The following is an 18064-nucleotide window of genomic DNA, read 5'->3' as shown; positions in this document are numbered from 1 at the left end:
GTGTGGGGATGGGATGGATGGTAGAATGAGATGGACATTATTACCCTATATATATGTATGATTACACAAACAGTGTGACTCTGGACCATGTTCAGCCATGTTCCATTTGTGTTCAATGTGTAAAATGCATTCTACTCTCATATATAACTAATTAGAACAAATTAAAAAATTAAACAAGAAAAGAAATAAAGAAAAAAATGCACATTAGGAAAGAGCTGAATGGTAAGGGTTTGTGTGAAAGACTATTCATTGATCATTCATTTGGTCAGAAAATGTTTATAAAGGGCCTGCTCCTGCTAATCTGGGAACAGAGATAACACAGCCCCTGCTCTTAAGTTTCTGTTACTGGAGGGTTTTTTCCACTCTTCATGATATACTTCCTGTGAAAATATGGATTCAACTGAATTTATATTCCCAGATCTTCTTTCTTAGATGAATCTGATTTTTAATTCCTTCTTATGCTTTTTTACATCTTTATTCTATAATTTCTTTTGCATTTTCCAGCAACTAAAATAAATGGAATAAACATTTCATTTTCCTTCAAATTTGTGCTCTTCAGTCTGAAGCAATGACATGCTAATGACCCTCCAGGTCTGAAACACTGAACTCTCTGTTCATCCTTCCATCTGTTCATCCACTTACCATCAAATTGCTACAATGAAGGCCTTGGCTTTGGGTTTGAAATGAGAACATAAGAAACTTGACCTATAATAACCTAGATCCACAAAATTTCTAATCCTTAAAATAGAAACCTGAAACTCAATATGCAGGAAGATAGATTAACACTTAGTTTGAGTTGACAACTCCCATACACACTGACCTGTTTCCCTCCTAGGTTGGATTCTACCCCAAACTGGATCTGATGAATTTGAGGTTTTTCACAAATTTGTTCTGAGCAAAATAGAGTTCTTTCTTTTTGACCCTTTTATATGTCACCATATAGGTAAGACTGATTGGAAATCAGTGCTTCTGGGTGGCAACTATTCAGTGTCCAGTGTGGCGGGGTGGGGGTGGGGGGCAGGAGATATGCCTCTAATAATGTTTTAATGAAAAAGTGAATAGTTTGTAACAGAAACTTTATGAACACAGTATCTTTTACTTTAGAAGTATATGCAATCAGCTGAGCGTGGTGGAGCTCAAGAGGCTGAGGCTGGAGGATGGAGAGTTCAAAGACAGCCTCAGCAAAAGCGAGATTCTAAGCAACTCAGTGAGACAGTAATAAATACAAAATAAGTCTGGGGATGTGGCTCAGTGGTCAAGGGCCCCAGAGTTCAATCCCTGGTACCAAAATAAATAAATAAATAAAAATTTAAAAAGTATATGCAATCAGATATTTGAATTAGAGACTAGGAAGTCATGATTTTATTCTGAAATAGTGCAAATTTAGTGCTTGTTAAAGACATCAATTAGAAAATAAGTACAAAGGAAAGCTGAGTACTCTGGGTAGAACCACACTGATGATAACACTATACCTGCACCATATGTGCTTGGCTGGAGTTTGGCTGACCTGCCTGCCTGCCTGTAAGAACTTGCTTGTGCCAGGGGAAACTAGCACAGCTCTGTTTTATGATACTGAAATTTCTTTTGTGTCTCCCAGGAACAGAGATTCCCTGTTCACCAAAATTCTTTCTCCCTGCTTCCATGGTACCTACGCATATGGTTTCCCACTACTCTACATTTCCCAACCTCTCTTGCAGTTAGACACGGTCCAAGACTAGTTCTGCTTATAGATTATGAGTGGAAGTGACTTGCATCTCTTCCAGGTCTGGCCTGGAGTCTTCCTCATGGGCCCTTCCTTGAATATTGGAGTGATGGTGCTCAAGGCTACCTTGAAAGCCCCTTGTTGTAGATGATGGAGCCACTATCACATCTGGGCATGTGAATGACCAAATGCTCTCTCTGGACTGATATGTGTGCAAGAAAAGGACTTCTGTTGTGTTTGAGCCATTATATTCTGCATCTATTTTTTCACTTCATGTTAGCTTACTCCAAGTAATATACTCTCTGTTTTTAAAAATTTTTATATTGAAGAGTTTATTTGAGCATTTGAGGACTCGTGAATCAGACAGCATTTGACATCCTGATACACTCTCTTGACATTTTGGTTATCCTATGATCATGTTAGTGACACGGATGATTTCTCTGAAGCTAACTGCTATACCTTTATCCAGCTAAGAAAACAGGAGATTTGGGGAAAGCACACTGGGGAAAGACAGGAGAGATCACCTGCACAGCTCTGCCATTGACATCTGCACCGACGGACGCTGCTGTTGCAATTGTATTAGGCACTGTTGCCGTGCTTGTTTCACAGATATGCAGATAAGACATGGGGACTTTTAATTCACGGCTGGCCACCTATGGGAAAGGGAAATATTTTCAAGTCCAGAGGGATTTCTATGAAGACTTAAGTCATTACTTTTCCTTAATAATAAAAAAATTACATTCATGATAGACTTTGAAAACCTAAGCTAATATGTTTTTAAATAACTTAAATATGCATGCATGCATTAATTTAATTTAATGTATGCATTAAAATAACTTTTCAATAGTACCTTACTCTGGTTTTTAAGGGTTTTTTTTTTGTCTTGATAATATGTCAAAGTGCTTTTTCTTTTCAAATTTCTGCCTTTAGAACATTAAAGTTGAGATTTTTCAGGAACTTATTTGTTGGAGTGATAGGAAGAAATTGAGACAGATGATGAATAGATAGAGATTAATTAGATTGATTGACTCAAAATTTGCTCTGAAGTCTGTTGGTGTCAGATGAACTTGGAACGACTGTGAGGTCTTCTTTCTTGCCTTCATCTCCTCTTAACTTTAGTTTATTCCTTTTTTTTTTCCATTTGTTCCCTCTTGTTTATACTTCTCTAGTATTTGCTCTTTGTGGTCTTATTTTCTGTTTGTTTTCTTCTAGCTTCTCTAGGAAATACATGTAGAAGTTAAGATATTTAATCAGAAAGAAATGAAAAAAAAGAGGAGCAAAGAAATGGAAAGGAGAGAGGTAGGAAGAAATAAAAGCACTATTTTGGCTGCTGTCATCTTTTTTTGTGTTTGTTTTTTTAAAAACACCTTCCCAAGATGTCTTTAGGTGTGTATCTGTTCTTGTCCCCAAATGCCAATCTTTTAATTAAGGCCACTAACTATTGAGTTTCCCCACAAAGATGCAACATTAAGAAAAAAAAAGAGAAAATATCATTGTTTCTTAGCTGTGAAAATCCAAAAAGAATGTACTGGTTCATTCAACTGAGAAGGACAGATGGAGTTAGTGTCAGGTTATGTCTGCAGGTAGGAACTTTATGTTCTTTTAAGTTCTCTTGGCCTCTTGCATTATTATTATTATTTTTTTCTACATGTTCCTTACAACAGTAGACAGGCTTTTTACATGGCACAGAATTGCCAGCCACTGCGGGCCTACAGCAAAATCTCTAGCATCTACCTGTCTGGGACACTGATTGGCTTGCATGAGTCACTCCCTCTCTTCCTGCAGCAGGTGAGGTTTGGAATTGGTTAGGCCCAGATCTTGCAGCTATATCAGTGGCAGTTGTGGGAGCAAGGAGGACGATGGGGTTAAAAGGAAACTGAACTGAGGAGTACTTTAGAACCATGTAAAATGTGGTTCTAATATTCTGATAATGAAAATATTCTGATAATGAAAAGTTCTAAATGTGCACTGTAACAATCGAATACATTTGTCACAAGGTTAAATGTATTCAATATAGGGGATTATTCTTTTATTCTTCTAAGATATTCTTCCTAGTTTCCATGTATGTGTATATATTAACATATCCTTTAAAAATATAGGATGATAGTTGACGAAATACTTGCTCTTCAAATAAAATGCCAGCAACCTAACATTGTTGTGTGAAATAAAAAATTATACCTACTGGACTTAAAATAGAATACCTGAAAAACTCCTCCTCTTGGTAAACCAGCATGGAACACCCTCCATATGCTCTATGGGCTCATGAGTGGCATCTTCACTAACAACCGCCTCCATCCCTATGCCCTGGAGCAGTATTACACACAAATGGGATTTCTGCCACCTCAATAACTGTATTTTGTATGTAAGAAGCCTTTCAACTGAATAGTCAGGGTCTTAAGAGTTTGAATCATCATTTACCCAAATTTCAGTCATGTCAACAATGTGTTAGAAATTATTGATTTAATTACACTTATTTTACCTGCAGCATTTTGGTGTGAATCCCTTGTCCCAGTTCGTTGCCTCCATGTGTGACCAATACAGACCCATCTGTGTAGATATGAACAAGTGCAGCTGCCTATAAAACAATCCAGAAGGCACAGCTCAGTGCAAGGTGGCACTCAGGAAGTTTAATGTAAGACATGAGGTGGGGAGCTGGGTGCTGTGGCACATGCCTGTAATCTCAGTGGCTCAGGAGGTTGAGGCAGGAGGATTGAGATTTCAAAGCCAGCCTCAGCAAAAGCGAGGCACTAAGCAACTCAGTGAGACCCTGTCTCTAAATAAAATACAAAATAGGGCTGGGGATGTGGTTCAGTGGCCTGAGTTCAATTCCCAGTATCCCCCTCAAAAAAAAAAAAAAAAGAAAAAAAAATCAGGTGGGGAAATACATCTCACAGAGCATTGAGGGTCAGAGAGGCAGGGTTTTCTGGTACAATTCTCAAGCTTACTTCTGGTTTGTGCAAAAAGTCACCTGTAAAGCAGTTTAGGAACCCGGGCAGTCAGAACCCTTTTGGAAACCTCAGGAGTTTTAAGTATTGGTTCCAAATGTTTGAAAGTTGGCTCCTGCTTAAAGTCCCTGGCTGACCATAAAGCACATGAATTTAATACTTTATCAGCTCTACACATATGAAAAGGAATATGACGTGGTTCTTCTTCAAGCAGTTCATAACAAAGTGGGGAGACAGGGTAGAATCCAGGTATCATAGTATACCATGATCAGTGACACGCTGAGATATAGGGGCCCTGGGAGACCTCAGCAGACAGGTCCAACTTCTCCCATGCTGCTCAGGGTTGGATTCTCTGATGTGACAACTGAATGGAGTCAGGAAGGAGAGAAGGGTTTGCCAGTGGACAAGGTAGGCAAAATCTCCCTATTGCCTGTGAGGGAACACCCTGCTCCTATTACAACATAAAGCCCTTTGGTTCTGTTTTTGTTGCTTTTTTCCAGCTTCATCCCTTCCCTTGCCCCACTGCTGTTCCTCTCTGACCTGGACTCTTACTTATGCTGTTCTCTATTCCTGGCTTGCTCCTCCTCCTGATCTTTCCCTGTCTGCTCAGACTTCAGACTTATACCCACAGTCTCTGTTCTGTTAACATTCCCCTGAATGCTTTTCATCCCATCTGGAAAAGATCAATCCGCTCCTTCTCTGTAGTTCCTCTTACCAGAAGTATTGGGTTGAATAGTGTTCCGGTCTCCCTGCCACTACTCCAACCACTGCCATTCATGCCACTTAGCACCTCCAATGTAACCTTATTTGGAAACAGTCTTTGCTGATATAATTAGTCAAGATGAAGCTAGACTAAATGAGAGTGGTCTCTAATGACAGGTGTCCTGATAAGACCATGTGAAGACACCAGGGAAGGTGCCTATGGAGAGACGAGTTGGTCATTGGAGTTATGCTGCCATAAGCCAAGCAGTAGCAGGAGCCACCAGAGGCTGGAAGAGGCAAGGAAGGAGTCTTCCCAGAATCCAGAAGGGGAGAGACCTGCTGATACTTTGATTTTGGACTTTCAGTTTCTCAAACTGTGAGAGAATAAATTTGTTGTTTTAATCTACCTACTTTGTGGCATACATAGTGTTCACGGACTAAAACAAGAGATAACAAACTCTGCCAAGAAAGGGCCCCTGATCCTGTGCACCTTTGTGTCCTATGGAGAACTTCGAGCAGACCTGAATCACAGAGACACTATGCAAAAGTTTGCAGAGTAGATGGATGGTAAGGTGGAAGAAGGAGGGATTAAGATTTCAGCCCATTCCTGTCTGGAGATGCCTGAAGGCCCCAGGAAGGCTTGGAGGGGCGGGGAATGCCAAGGTGTGTAGGCGCTAATAACAGTCTTTCCCCACTGTGGGTCTTTGACTCCCTCTGAGAACACTGTTCTCACTGTCAGTAGAGAGTAAGGGATCTGATCCTACATTGTGAGTCATCAGCTGACCTGAAATAACACCTCTCCACTCCTAGCCTTGGTTCCTGGTGCATCAATTTAGAACTGAGGGGAAGACAAGGCCTTTCAAATGGAGATTTATAGTCATTGCTTGATTTAATTTTTTTTTTTTTTTTTTTGGTGAGATGTGGAGTTGGCTCCCATGGATGAGAGCAGTGAGGCTGTGGTTTAGTGAGAAGTGAACATCCAGGTGAAGAGAGGTGTGATAGAACAAAAAATTATTATTTAGTTTTTATAGTTGGTTCTTGGTACAGAGCTTCTAAAACCCTGGAATGTGTTGTTGTCCCAGGAGATTTGACTCTTTTCAGACACCAAGGTCAAATGGGGTGCCAGACTATTCACAGTCTGCCTGCTGACAGTTGATTTGGGATTTTCACTAGACCTGCTCAGTTTTGGTCATTTTCTGGAACAAAGAACTCAGGAAAGCACATTCCTTATGATGCTTACCAATTCATTATAAAAGACACAACTCAGGGAGAGCTGAATGAAGAGACACATGGGGCGGGGCATGGGGGAAGGACTGTCTTTTGTCTGTTAATGAGATAACTCATGGATGCCTAGGTGACTTTAGGATGAGGGGACTGGTGTGTGCATGTGAGTGTGCGTGAGTGTGAACATCCTTCAGCCCTTCCCAGCTGTCCGGGTGGGGGGATTCTGGGCTGGTGAACCCCCAGAAGGCACAGGTGCTCTGTGTCCCTCTCAGTTGGTATTGGAAAGTTGGTTTGGAAAAGACAGAATATTAGGTGTCAGAAAGAAACCATTCAGGCAGCTGTCTGGGGTCCCAGCCATTGAACCAGTCCAGCTTGCAGACTTTCTAGCTAAACTTCCTCATCTGTTTATAGAATAGGTACCTTTCCCTGGGAGAGAAATATGACTCAGAAGTTCCAGGGCATCTCATCCTACCCATAGGAGCAAGAGGCCTAGAAGGTCCCTCTGGGCTGTCCTGGAGAGGGGCTTAGGGCTGTCCTGGGTGACTTCCAGTGTTCCAGGAACCCTGCCAAGTGCTCTGCATTCCATATTTCACAGAATCCTCATCAGTCTGAAGAGAGAGATTATTATTATAACATTTTATGATGGAGGAAGCTGAGATTCAGAGAGGTTAAATAACTTGCTTTGACATACACACAAGGAGATCTAATGTGTGTAAGATTTTTCCCAGTTGCTGGGTTTTCTAATATTGGTGGTCCGTAATGGCGTAACAACCATTCCCAGTTTTCTAACAGCCTTCCTTCCCATGACTCATTGGGATACAGGGAAGACTTGTCCGTCCCAGTCCTCACATTATTTAAGTGACTCATCTGCATGCTGACCTTCCTCTTTCCTTTGGCTGGTGAATGACTTGCCTCTTCCATTTGCACATTTACCTTGGAAGATTTCTAATGCCCACTCCCATTTCCCCACCAGAGCTGACAGATTCTTTAGAGAGGAAACTGCCAGCTGCTAGAGCAAAATGGAATGACTTCTCTGCCTAAGACTTAGCAGGACACCAAGGAGTGTTACGGTTTCTGGGTGTACAGACCAGGAGTAGCCCGTTTTTCCCCTCCCTGTTCCCTGAGATCCTTTGAGCTCAGAAAGCACAGCAGCTGTTGTGGGTTCCTGTTCTTTTCTGAGTAGTGGGAGGCAACGGGGCCAGGAGTGTTCTGCCAGGAGGGTGACTTACCTGATGAAAGCTTGTTGCAGCAAAGCCCACAGAGAACTTCATGGGGATAATAGCAATGCCTTTCTTCTTCCAGTAGTTCTTCTTGTTGAACTCTTCCACTTGCATTCTTCTGCTGTGAAAGGAAGACCTTTCCAGACATTCGTTCCAGCATTTTATCAGGGTCTCAGGGCTGAATGCTTGTTTGTAGATAGTTTTATCAACTGTTTTATACATGTTTTTCTCCCTAATCTGAAGGAGATGGGAAATACAGTCAGTAGTTGTGGTAAGACAGACACTGACCACCAAACACACTTAAAAAGTCTTTCCGTTAAACTACAAACTTTGGTAGGGGGGAAGGTCATTTTTTTTTCTTGTTTTATTTGAATAGCATGTGGTGCTGTAAAAACATTTTTTAAAATCTCTTCATTAATGCATCTTTTAAGGTAGCTCCCCTACCCCCAGAAGTGGCAGGCAGTGGATAATGCCATGCCCTAGGCCTAGGGAAGCAGATTTTTCTTTTTTTCCCACAAGGTCAGAGGATGAAGCAGAGCTGATAGATTTAGTGTCATAACTGAGGATTTGTTCTGCTATAGAGGAATATATTTGTGTATAATGACAGAGAATCTCCTCTAAGTTTTCCAATTGCCTTTGGAATGTATGGTCAAGTTTTTTAAAGAATTTATTTGAATAGGGTGTGTTTTATAGCTTGGGAACTTGGAACACTCAAAGAAAAAAGTCTATTGAGAAATACCCAAGGGTTTTTCATTATCCCCATCTTGTTCCAATAACAATAAAAGGGTTACTGTGTTGTTATCAGCAACAACACTGGAATAATACTATGTACTTTATGAGAACAAATATTTTAATGAATGTGAATTCATTCGATTCTGCAGAAACACTATTGAGGTGAATCATCTTGTCTTCATCTTATGGATAAGGAAACTGAGCCACAAAGAGTAACTCTCTTTGTTCTTGGGGTTCTACTTGCCTAGATTACCTTCCCACCACTTGTGCCTATTGTTCCTCAAGGCCAATCTCAAGTGCCATCTTCTCCAGAAAGTTCTTCCTGATTCCTCTCCCTTCAAGCCACTGTGATGTCATCTTCCTTTGTGCCCATGGTACATTTACCTGATGTCTCTTAAGAAATCTATTGTTTCCCTGGTACAATATGAGGTGTTCTTTTGTGTGGAGACCCTTGTCAATCTCCTCGACAATCACAAATTATAAACCTGGAGGTCCCTGTTGAATTTAGGGATAAAGAAGTTCAAGAAACAATGCCTAGAGAGTCCTTGCTGGTGCAGAGGGTCTATATTGCAGAAAGAGGCTGGAAGTGGAAAAAGTAGACTAGGGTCTGATTGGAATGTGTGAGAAGTAGAAGAGCATTATCAACAATTACCCCAATTACTGAGGCTGCCTCTCCCTGTTCTAGTATACTGTACAACCTGTGTGCTTTCTAGTATATTACATAAAATAATATTTTAGAGGGTATTCATTTGGCAGTATCTCTCAGAAGCTTTTCAGTGCACCAGAAGTCCATTTCTATAAGTTTAGTTTATCCTAGATACACCTACACAACGGGGTAAAATACACCCTTGGTACCTATGTAACCAAGATGTTTATTGCAACATGATTTTGATAACCAAAACGAGTAACAACCTAAAGGTGTATCATATTACAAAGTCGTGAAAAAAAAAAGAATAGATCATTCCACTGACATGGTAAGATGACCATGACATATTGTCAGGTAGAAAAATAAATGTATAGAATGATATGTATATTATGGTTACATTTTGATAAGTAACTATGTGCACATATATAGAGTATGTCAATATATATATATATATATATATATATATATATATATATGTATGAATACAAATGGATGGGTAAAGATAAAAAAGTAAACATGGGACTCTTAATAATAGTTACCTTTGACCAACAGGAATGAGGGATGAGAAAGAAGATGTTCACTTTTTACTTTGATTATTTCAGTGTGGTTTGAATATTTTGTGAGTAATTATTTGTATATAAATTAAAAAAAAGAAAAAGAAATTTTTGCCTTAGGAGGGAAGAAGATAGGAGGAGATGAGTTCTTGTAGGTATCTCTTAATTTATTGAATGCTGAGCCAGGACTCATTTGTTTGTTTTTTCTAGTGCATTTCCTTGGGACAAGGTAGCGAATTTGCCCCCTGGTCTGACTCTTCACCAACCTTGGTTATGACCTGATCACATTCCTACCATTTCTGGCGGGAGGCCACATTTGGCTGCTACAGCTGTGATGCAAGATTCTGTCACCAAGGTTCCTTGTGGAAAGCCAAACCCACGAAAAGCTGTATTGGATGGCAAATTTGTCATGCATGCACGGCCCCGGAATCTGAGGTTGCGGATTTTATATGCATTTTCCAGCTTTAGTATAAGAAATTCTGTTACCTAAAGTAAAAGAAGATATTCACATTTATTGGCCATCACATCCTGCCTCCCCCTCCTTTTCTCTAAAAATCAAGTACAATGAGTAAAGACTCATCTGGAAATTTTGCACTCTTTTCACAATTAAGGATGTGGTTAGTTTTTTGTTGTTGTTGTTGTTTGTTTTTAATGCTACCAGGGGCACTTAACCACTAAGCCACATCCTCAGCCCCTTTTTATACTTTATTTAAAGACAGGGTCTCACTGAGTAGCTTAGGGACTTGCCAAGTTGCTGAGACTGGCATTGAGCTCTAGATTCTCCTGCCTCAGCTTCCCAAGCTGCTGGGATTAACAGGCATGCACCACCGCAGGCGTAGTTTTTTGCTATATCCCCAGCTCAACATGATTATTATTATTTTTTTAATATTTATTCATTTTTTTTTAGTTCTCGGGGGACACAACATCTTTGTTTGTATGTGGTGCTGAGGATCAAACCTGGGCCGCACGCATGCCAGGTGAGCGCGCTACCTCTTGAGCCACATCCCCAGCCCAACATGATTATTTTTTGATACACATACCAGCTCTGAGTCATCCAGTGTGCATCCTCCGTTAATATAGCACTCAATGTCTAGAGCTTTGATCCGCCCATTGTTCATGAATCCCACCTGTCACCAAATGATGGACATTTTACTGATAGGTTTAAAATTAACATGCCAAGAGCATCCACAGCCAAGTTCCCCTACTGAGCACAACTGGGGACAGACTTTGCTCCCTGTTCACTCTGTGGTGTACCATGCCTTGCTATTCCCTTGTTTTTCAGTCTGATTGATGAAGACCTCTTTGGACCTGAATTTTGCTGAGCCCTCTTTGTTCAACATGTAATTTTCTGTGCTTCACTGTTAAAGTTTTTGCTTGTCTTTCAGTGTGTAATTGCCACTCTTATCTTCCTTACTCTCGGGAGATTTTCCTTCACTGTTTACTGGCTTTCTTTTTAATTTAGTCTGTGGTTTTCTCCTTGTGGAAAAGTCTCCGAGATTCCAGAATGTCCTGGGATGAATCACAGGGTCTCTCATTGCGGAACAGACTGTAGAACTGAGGTCAGTGATTGGATGTGCAGCAATAGCTACTCTCAATTCCCTAGGTAGGGAAGGCGCTTTGTAGATGGTTACAGGACCTAGAGAATGTGAGCCAGTGCTCCTGTAACTGTCTGGGAGGAGCTTAAGGCAGATCACAGGTTTCTGATGTTGCTATTCCCCTCCCTCCCACCCACTTGGACCATCTTGTTTGGATAAGATGAATGAAAAGAAAAATCCCCACCCTCTATTCTGGTATTACCAAAAGATGAATGGCCCTGGTCCCTTTGCCCTTCTGAAAACAAAGATAATACACCTGAAGAAACTATATAACTGTATGGCTCTCATCATCTATTGCAAGAAAGATATCAGATAATAGACCACAGAGCAGTTAAGAACTATAGGAAAACCCACAAATTCAAAATGTATGATAGTTTTGACAAATTCTAGACTGAAGTTTGATTTTGACTTTTCATGAGAATTGCTAAGCCAAATAGCACTCTGTATAAGGCAGCAGAAAGAATTTTTCAACTGTTTAGGATAAACCTTTCAAGAATTTTGGAAATTATTATTTATGCAAAATATCTATTATGTTAATTTACAACCAGTTCTGAATAACCAAGCAAAATATAATTAGCAAGTCTGAATGAGGATACGTTTATACCTATGTATGCATATATATTATTATATTTTATAATATATTATATTGGAAGTGACATTATATTTCTTTAAAAGTAAGATAAAATTTGGATTTTTCAAAAAGTTTACTTCTCTCTTTTTAATTATATTTTGCATTATGATAATTACCAAAATGTTAACAATTCAGAACTTCTTTAATAAGTATTATTACTGAAACAGTCTCATAACCATGACACAAAGGCTAATATATAACCCAGGCCAAAACAAAAGACACAAGATCCATCCTAACAACAGTAACTGCCACAATTCCAGCAGTTAGCCTCTAATTGCTCTTGGTCCTAGAAGATAATAATAGCTGTGACTATTAATTTCTGTGCATTCGAAGGTAAATAAAAAATTTAATGGCCAACCACAGTTCCTTTCTCTCTAATTATAAAAATTACTAATGCCAACAGAAGAAATAAAATAGCGCTGTGGAATGGGAAGCTGTGATTTTAGTAGTATGGATACTGCAATAATCTAAGGGAATGACAAAGTCAGATAGGGAATCTAACTGTGTGTATGCCAATAGCAATGCCCAAATAAAAATGTCTGTCATGCTTTGTATTACATTAGAACTATTTTAACAGCTCAATCACAAATTTTTTCAAGGTGTTTTTTTTTTTTTTTTTTTTTTTTTTGCGGGGTGGGGGGTACCATAGATGGAACCCAGGGGCGCTTAACCACTGAGCCACTTCTCCAGCCCTTTTTATATTTTATTTAGAGACAGGGTCTTTCACTGAGTTGCTCAAGGCTTTGCTAAATTGTTGAGGCTGGCTCTGAACTCATGATCCTCCTGCCTCAGCCTCCCAAGCTGCTGGCATTACAGGTGTGTACCATGGTGCCCTGCTCAATTACAAACTTGAAAAGTGGCATTGTCAACTAGATGCCAGCAAATAATTTTAATAGTGTTTATACTACAGTTGCATAAAAATGCAGTTAATGCAGTAGAAGTATTTTTTTTTAAAGATGAGATCTTTTTATGTTGTTCAGGCTGGTTTTGAATTTCTGGACTTAAGCTCTCCTCCCACATCAGCCTCTCAAGTAGCTGTAACAACAGTCATGTGCCTCTGCTCCTGGCTTTACAATTTTAAATCCAATTGTTTTTTTCATCTGCAAAGAGGTTTTGTGACACTTTTATGGTCACTTAGTGGAAACTTTCATAAAAAATAATTTTGCAGTTAAAATGGTCAAATGTTTCCAAACATTTCTACTATAAAATAATATTTTTACATTCAAGAAGTTTTGGTGTAACAATGTTTGTATCTTGAGTTTTGTTTTCCCCTTCCAGTTCTGTGTATTGAACCCAGGGGCACTCAACCACTGAGCTATATCCCTGGCCCTTTTTAAATTTTTTGTTTTGGTCAGAGTCTCTCTAAGTTGCTGAGGCTGGCCGTGAGCTTGTGATCTTCCTGTATCAGGCTCCTGAGTAGCCAAAATTATAGTTGTGCACTATCATACCTCATGTTTTGTATTTTGTGGGGCTAGGGATTGAACCCAGGGCCTTGTGCATGCTAGGCAAGCACTACCTCTGAATACCACCCAGTCCTGTTTTTTTTTTTTTTCTTTAAGGAGCTACTAATATAAAATCTTATTCCTAAAGTAGTGTTTTTATCATTGCTTCAAATTATATTTTCATTATTAAACCAGATTTGTTAAAAGTTCACCACAAAATGCTATGAATATGCAAATATATAGCATCTTCATTGATATTTTAGACAATAAGATTGTTTTTACAAAATCAAAATTAGTAAAAAAGAAGAAAACCATTCAAGTAAAAGGAATTATTTTTAATAATTTGATCTTTCAGACTTACTTTATATTTTCCAAATAACGGGTGCCTCCCTCCAGTTATTAACATGTCATCTTCACGATCAAGAACAAGACGAATGGGATGGCCAGTTCTAAAAAAAAATTTTTGAGTCAAATTCCCCATCCATCTCACCCACCCAACCCTCCACTCTCCCCTCCATCTACTCCTTCACCTATCCACCTACGTATTTATGCAACCCTTATTTATCTTCCCATATCCATCTATCCATTCATCTACCTATTCATCCACTATCCACCTTCCCACTCATTTATGCCATCCATCCCATATAGATTTATGAGTTGCATGTTGTATGTACTAGACATTGATGTGAATTAATGTATGACTAAATGACTATTATCTCTGTGATTGATAATTCAGTGTGAGAAAATCTAGCTAAAGGGATGAATGTCACATGACAGTTAAATTGCATTATTATGGCTTCAAATTGACCTTCAAGTGTGATCCTCACCCAGATCCCATTATTATGCATCTCTCTGCAGCTAGTTATAAAGGAGAGAGCTTGAACAGATAAATGCAAAGTTAACAACAGTACTATAAAAACATCAGTTAAATGTAAAGATTCCAGGTTCATTGTCTAGTAATTCTGAATCAGTGGGGCTGGCATGGGGAGGTAGGAACTTCTACAATCTCAGGAGACTTTTAATACCCAGGAGGTTTGGGAACACTGTTCCAGGTGTGTGTGTGGGGGAGGGCGGGTCACGTAATGTATGGCAGTTGTGCATGAAGGCAGGGTTGTATTTTAAGGCACAGGTTCCCACACTTGGCTGCATAATGGAACCACTGGGGAAGTTTTGGAATATTCCAGTCCCTTGGTTGGTGATGGAAAGTGCAGGTGCTGGGATTTAAATGTTCCCCATGTAACTCCAATGTGCAGTCACATTTGAGAACTCTGAAAGGCCCAAGGCCTTGTGAGAACACAAAGAACTAATTCTCTCTTAATCACTTGGATCCCTTGTGGTTGAGATAGAGAGGGGTTAGATACGGAAAGAATGAAGATGAGGTTCAGATCCTGGTTTTCCCACCTGCAGACTAAGACACATGCTCTGAACTACACGGAGGTTGTCAAAGGAAGCAGTATCTGGGGACATTAGAGACTGATGAAGCCTCTGACAAAATACCAAAGAAACAGCCATAGAAAATGAATGAGTAACAGAAAAGCCAGCACCTATCATATATGAATGTTGAGGCATGAATGGCAAGTGAATTGGTGAGTTTTCCATTGCAGCAGTTAGCTCAGGAACCACCTGCTCCTCCCTTTTTTTTCCCATGATGGAGATGGAACCCAGGGTCTTGCATGTACTAGGCAAGCACTCTACCACTGAGCTACACTCCCAGCCCCTAGGAGCTCTCTTTGAGGACAAGTCATCTGTCCACTGAGATAAACAGTTTGAGGGGGTGGTACTTCCCACATCAGCAAGGCAGAGGATGGGGGTGGGGTTCTTTCATCACTCCAAACTGTTTTGGAGTTGAGAGTAGAAAGGAAAGTCAGAGAATAATCCACTTGGACAGAGTGCCATATTCTACCTGTAGGCCACCTTCTCTGAAGCTCAAGAATGGGCAGCCCCAGCTCTAGAGGTATTCAGCCAATAAGATCACTTTTTCTTAAAGCATATTAACTTATTCAAAGTCCTGGATACATGTGACTTTTGCACTAACTCTAGAAGGATGGGAAGGCTGAGCATGGTCCTGTGTGCTTGTAGTGCTAGCTACTTGGGATGACTTGAGGCCAGGAGTGTGCAAACAACCTGAGCAACATAGCAAGACTCTTTCAAAAAATAAAATAAAGAAAAGAAAAAGTCTGGTGATGTAGCTCATTGGGAAAGTGCTTACATAGCATGCATAAGATTCTAGGTTCAACCCCCAGTACTGAAGAACAGCCAAAAAAATGAAGAAGAGTGGGAGGGTAAGTATTAATATCTACATTTTATAAACAGAGACTGAATTGTCAGGACTATGACAATGACTATGACAGAAGCCAAAGTGACTCTACATTCTGCACCCTCTGTATCCTCTAGCATACTTACTTGACAGCACCCACTGCTGCAATTGCCCCAAACACAGATGGCCTTCCCACCTTCCCTCCAAAACCTCCGCCCACTCGTTTGACATGGCAGGTGATCCTGTTGATGGGGATGTTTAGAGTAGAGGACACTGTTTTCTGTAATAGTGAGATAACAGGAAGATTTCTAAGAGGGAAATGGCAAAGAATTGTTTTGTTTCCTGAAACATAACATCACAGCAGAATATGTTCACATCTACCTTTGGTAAAAAAGTGGATAGTCCAAATCTGTCTTATGGAGCTCTGCTTAGTTCATTAATCTTCACAGAATAGTTCTTCCAGAAAAAAACTGGAATTTACCAGAAGGGAAACTGTTACACCCCTGGATTCTGTTCTAAGTTGAATTCCAAGTCAAATGCCTAGACCTAAAGTCCCACAGTGTTGAAAACCAGCAAATTCCTGGTATGTATGCAACTAAACCCTAGAGCACATTGTGGCTGGGGAAGTAAAAAAATGTTCTGTAAGGTAATGTGCTGACTTTAAAGATTATCTGTAATGATTATTTTAGAGAAAAAATAATTTAGTGGTGTCATCCAATCTGAGAATTCATCTAAGCCAAATGGAAAATAGACTAAAGTGACCATGGCTCTTCTTTTATTACTTGATAATGCCAGAAAAAATAATAAAAACATTCTGAGGTCTAAGCTGCTTTACAGGTGTTCAATATTTGGATTCTAAAGTTTTGTAGGTAAATGGTTATCAACTATGGAGCTGTGGGGATTGCCCACCAGGATGGAATTACGAAGGTGGGGAGTTGGGGAAGACCCTTGATCTTACCTGCACGTGGGCTGGATCCTGTGTGGACACATAAATGTCCAGTTCTTTGTCCTCTGTCTTTGGAATAACAAGCACTCTTTGTGTTTCCATGTAAAAGTGTTCCTGTCCTCCAACGTGGACCTCTCCTGTTAAGCACAAGCACAGGACAACTTCTGAAGGTGTATGCTGCCTGTAGGCCACCACCTTGGGGAATTCAAAAGCAAGTAAGACATGGACTGACTAGTTTGCATTTGCTCTGACTAAGGAATCAGGCATGTGTCTTATAGCAACTGGAGGCAACAGTTATGGAAGTTAAATGTGTCAGCTTCTGTTCCTTACTCTACCCTTAACTAATCACAATCTTAGGGATTTTTCTTCTATTTATTCTGCTGCTTACCCCCCAAATACAACACACACACACACACACACACATACACACAATTTGATTTTTTTTTTTTTTTGATGATGGTGCTAGGGATTGAATCCATGGCCTTGAGCATTTGAAGTAAGTACTCTACCAATTAATCTATCTCCCTATCCCACACATAATTTGAAAGGAAGAGGTATAAATTTGACAAAGCCCCAAGATTTTGGAGAATGATCTCTTTGGTGAGAAATTACATGCTCTTGAGGTATTGTTCAGTATTTAATCAGGCAAAATTCTACTAGCCATCCTGAGTTGCTTACCTTCAACAATTTGATCCACTTTTTCAAATGCCTCCTTAATGTTTCCTTGCTCAAGTTTTTTTTCAGGGCATAGGAATGAATTGTGTTTTATGGCATCCTGTGTAACAGGGGAAATCACAAAAGCCAGTTAGTCCTACTTTTTTCTTCCATCAGCTGTTTTTTTCTCTAATGAAAGTTACTATACTCCCCCAAATCACTGTCTCCTGGGATGTATGAAAGGTGTCAAGTAAGGAAGTACTGGAGCAGCAGGCCACTGTAGAGAGGGATGTCAAAAGGATTGTCTTCCAGATTTGCAGAGAAAACCGGCAAGAATTAGTGAAATGTTAAGAAGGATGCTGAGAATTGAGGTCTGGGGGCAGTAGGATGGTCCAGGATGATAAATGCTCATTCCTCCTTTTTAATGTGGATCTCCAGGGAACAGGCAATAGGTTCCAATGTCTATAAGTGAGTTTCTGTTCCCCTTTTTTCACCTTCTCCTTGAGAAAAACCACTGATATTAGACTAGGCTCACATGCAAGAACCCCTAACTCAAGAATCTGAAAAATTGAGGCTGTGTTGAGGCACAATAGGCGGGTCCTTACACATCCTGGGGCAAGACATCTTGAAAATAATATAGAAAGTTTGTTCATTTCTTTGAGTATATGGGATATATCACAAGAGCCTTCCCAGTTCTTTGTTCCATGGTGTGTGTGTGTGTGTTTGTTTTGTTTTGTTTTGGTGATGACAATAAGATGAACTGATTCACATATGAAGACTGGATGCCATTCCATTCTATGGACTGACCTACCAG

General features: G+C 39.9%; 1 protein-coding gene across 1 annotated transcript in view; it reads right to left on the bottom strand.

Annotated features, from left to right (window-relative positions):
- Positions 1–18064, bottom strand: part of LOC113194323 (aldehyde oxidase 2) — a 77885-nt gene that overhangs the window by 23126 nt on the left and 36695 nt on the right. Inside the window, exons 21-29 of the mRNA XM_077795046.1 lie at positions 17275–17371; positions 16609–16733; positions 15797–15930; positions 13755–13842; positions 10766–10852; positions 10020–10211; positions 7803–8030; positions 4182–4277; positions 2227–2355 (exon numbers count right to left, since the gene is read on the bottom strand). Of these exons, the coding sequence (XP_077651172.1) occupies positions 2227–2355; positions 4182–4277; positions 7803–8030; positions 10020–10211; positions 10766–10852; positions 13755–13842; positions 15797–15930; positions 16609–16733; positions 17275–17371 (1176 nt within the window). The remainder of the gene's footprint in view (positions 1–2226; positions 2356–4181; positions 4278–7802; positions 8031–10019; positions 10212–10765; positions 10853–13754; positions 13843–15796; positions 15931–16608; positions 16734–17274; positions 17372–18064) is intronic.

Source organism: Urocitellus parryii, chromosome 1, assembly GCF_045843805.1.
Source record: "Urocitellus parryii isolate mUroPar1 chromosome 1, mUroPar1.hap1, whole genome shotgun sequence".
NCBI classification, from domain to species: Eukaryota; Metazoa; Chordata; class Mammalia; order Rodentia; family Sciuridae; genus Urocitellus; species Urocitellus parryii.
Note: the sequence above shows the minus strand (reverse complement) of the source record. Positions and strands in the feature narration are given on the sequence as shown.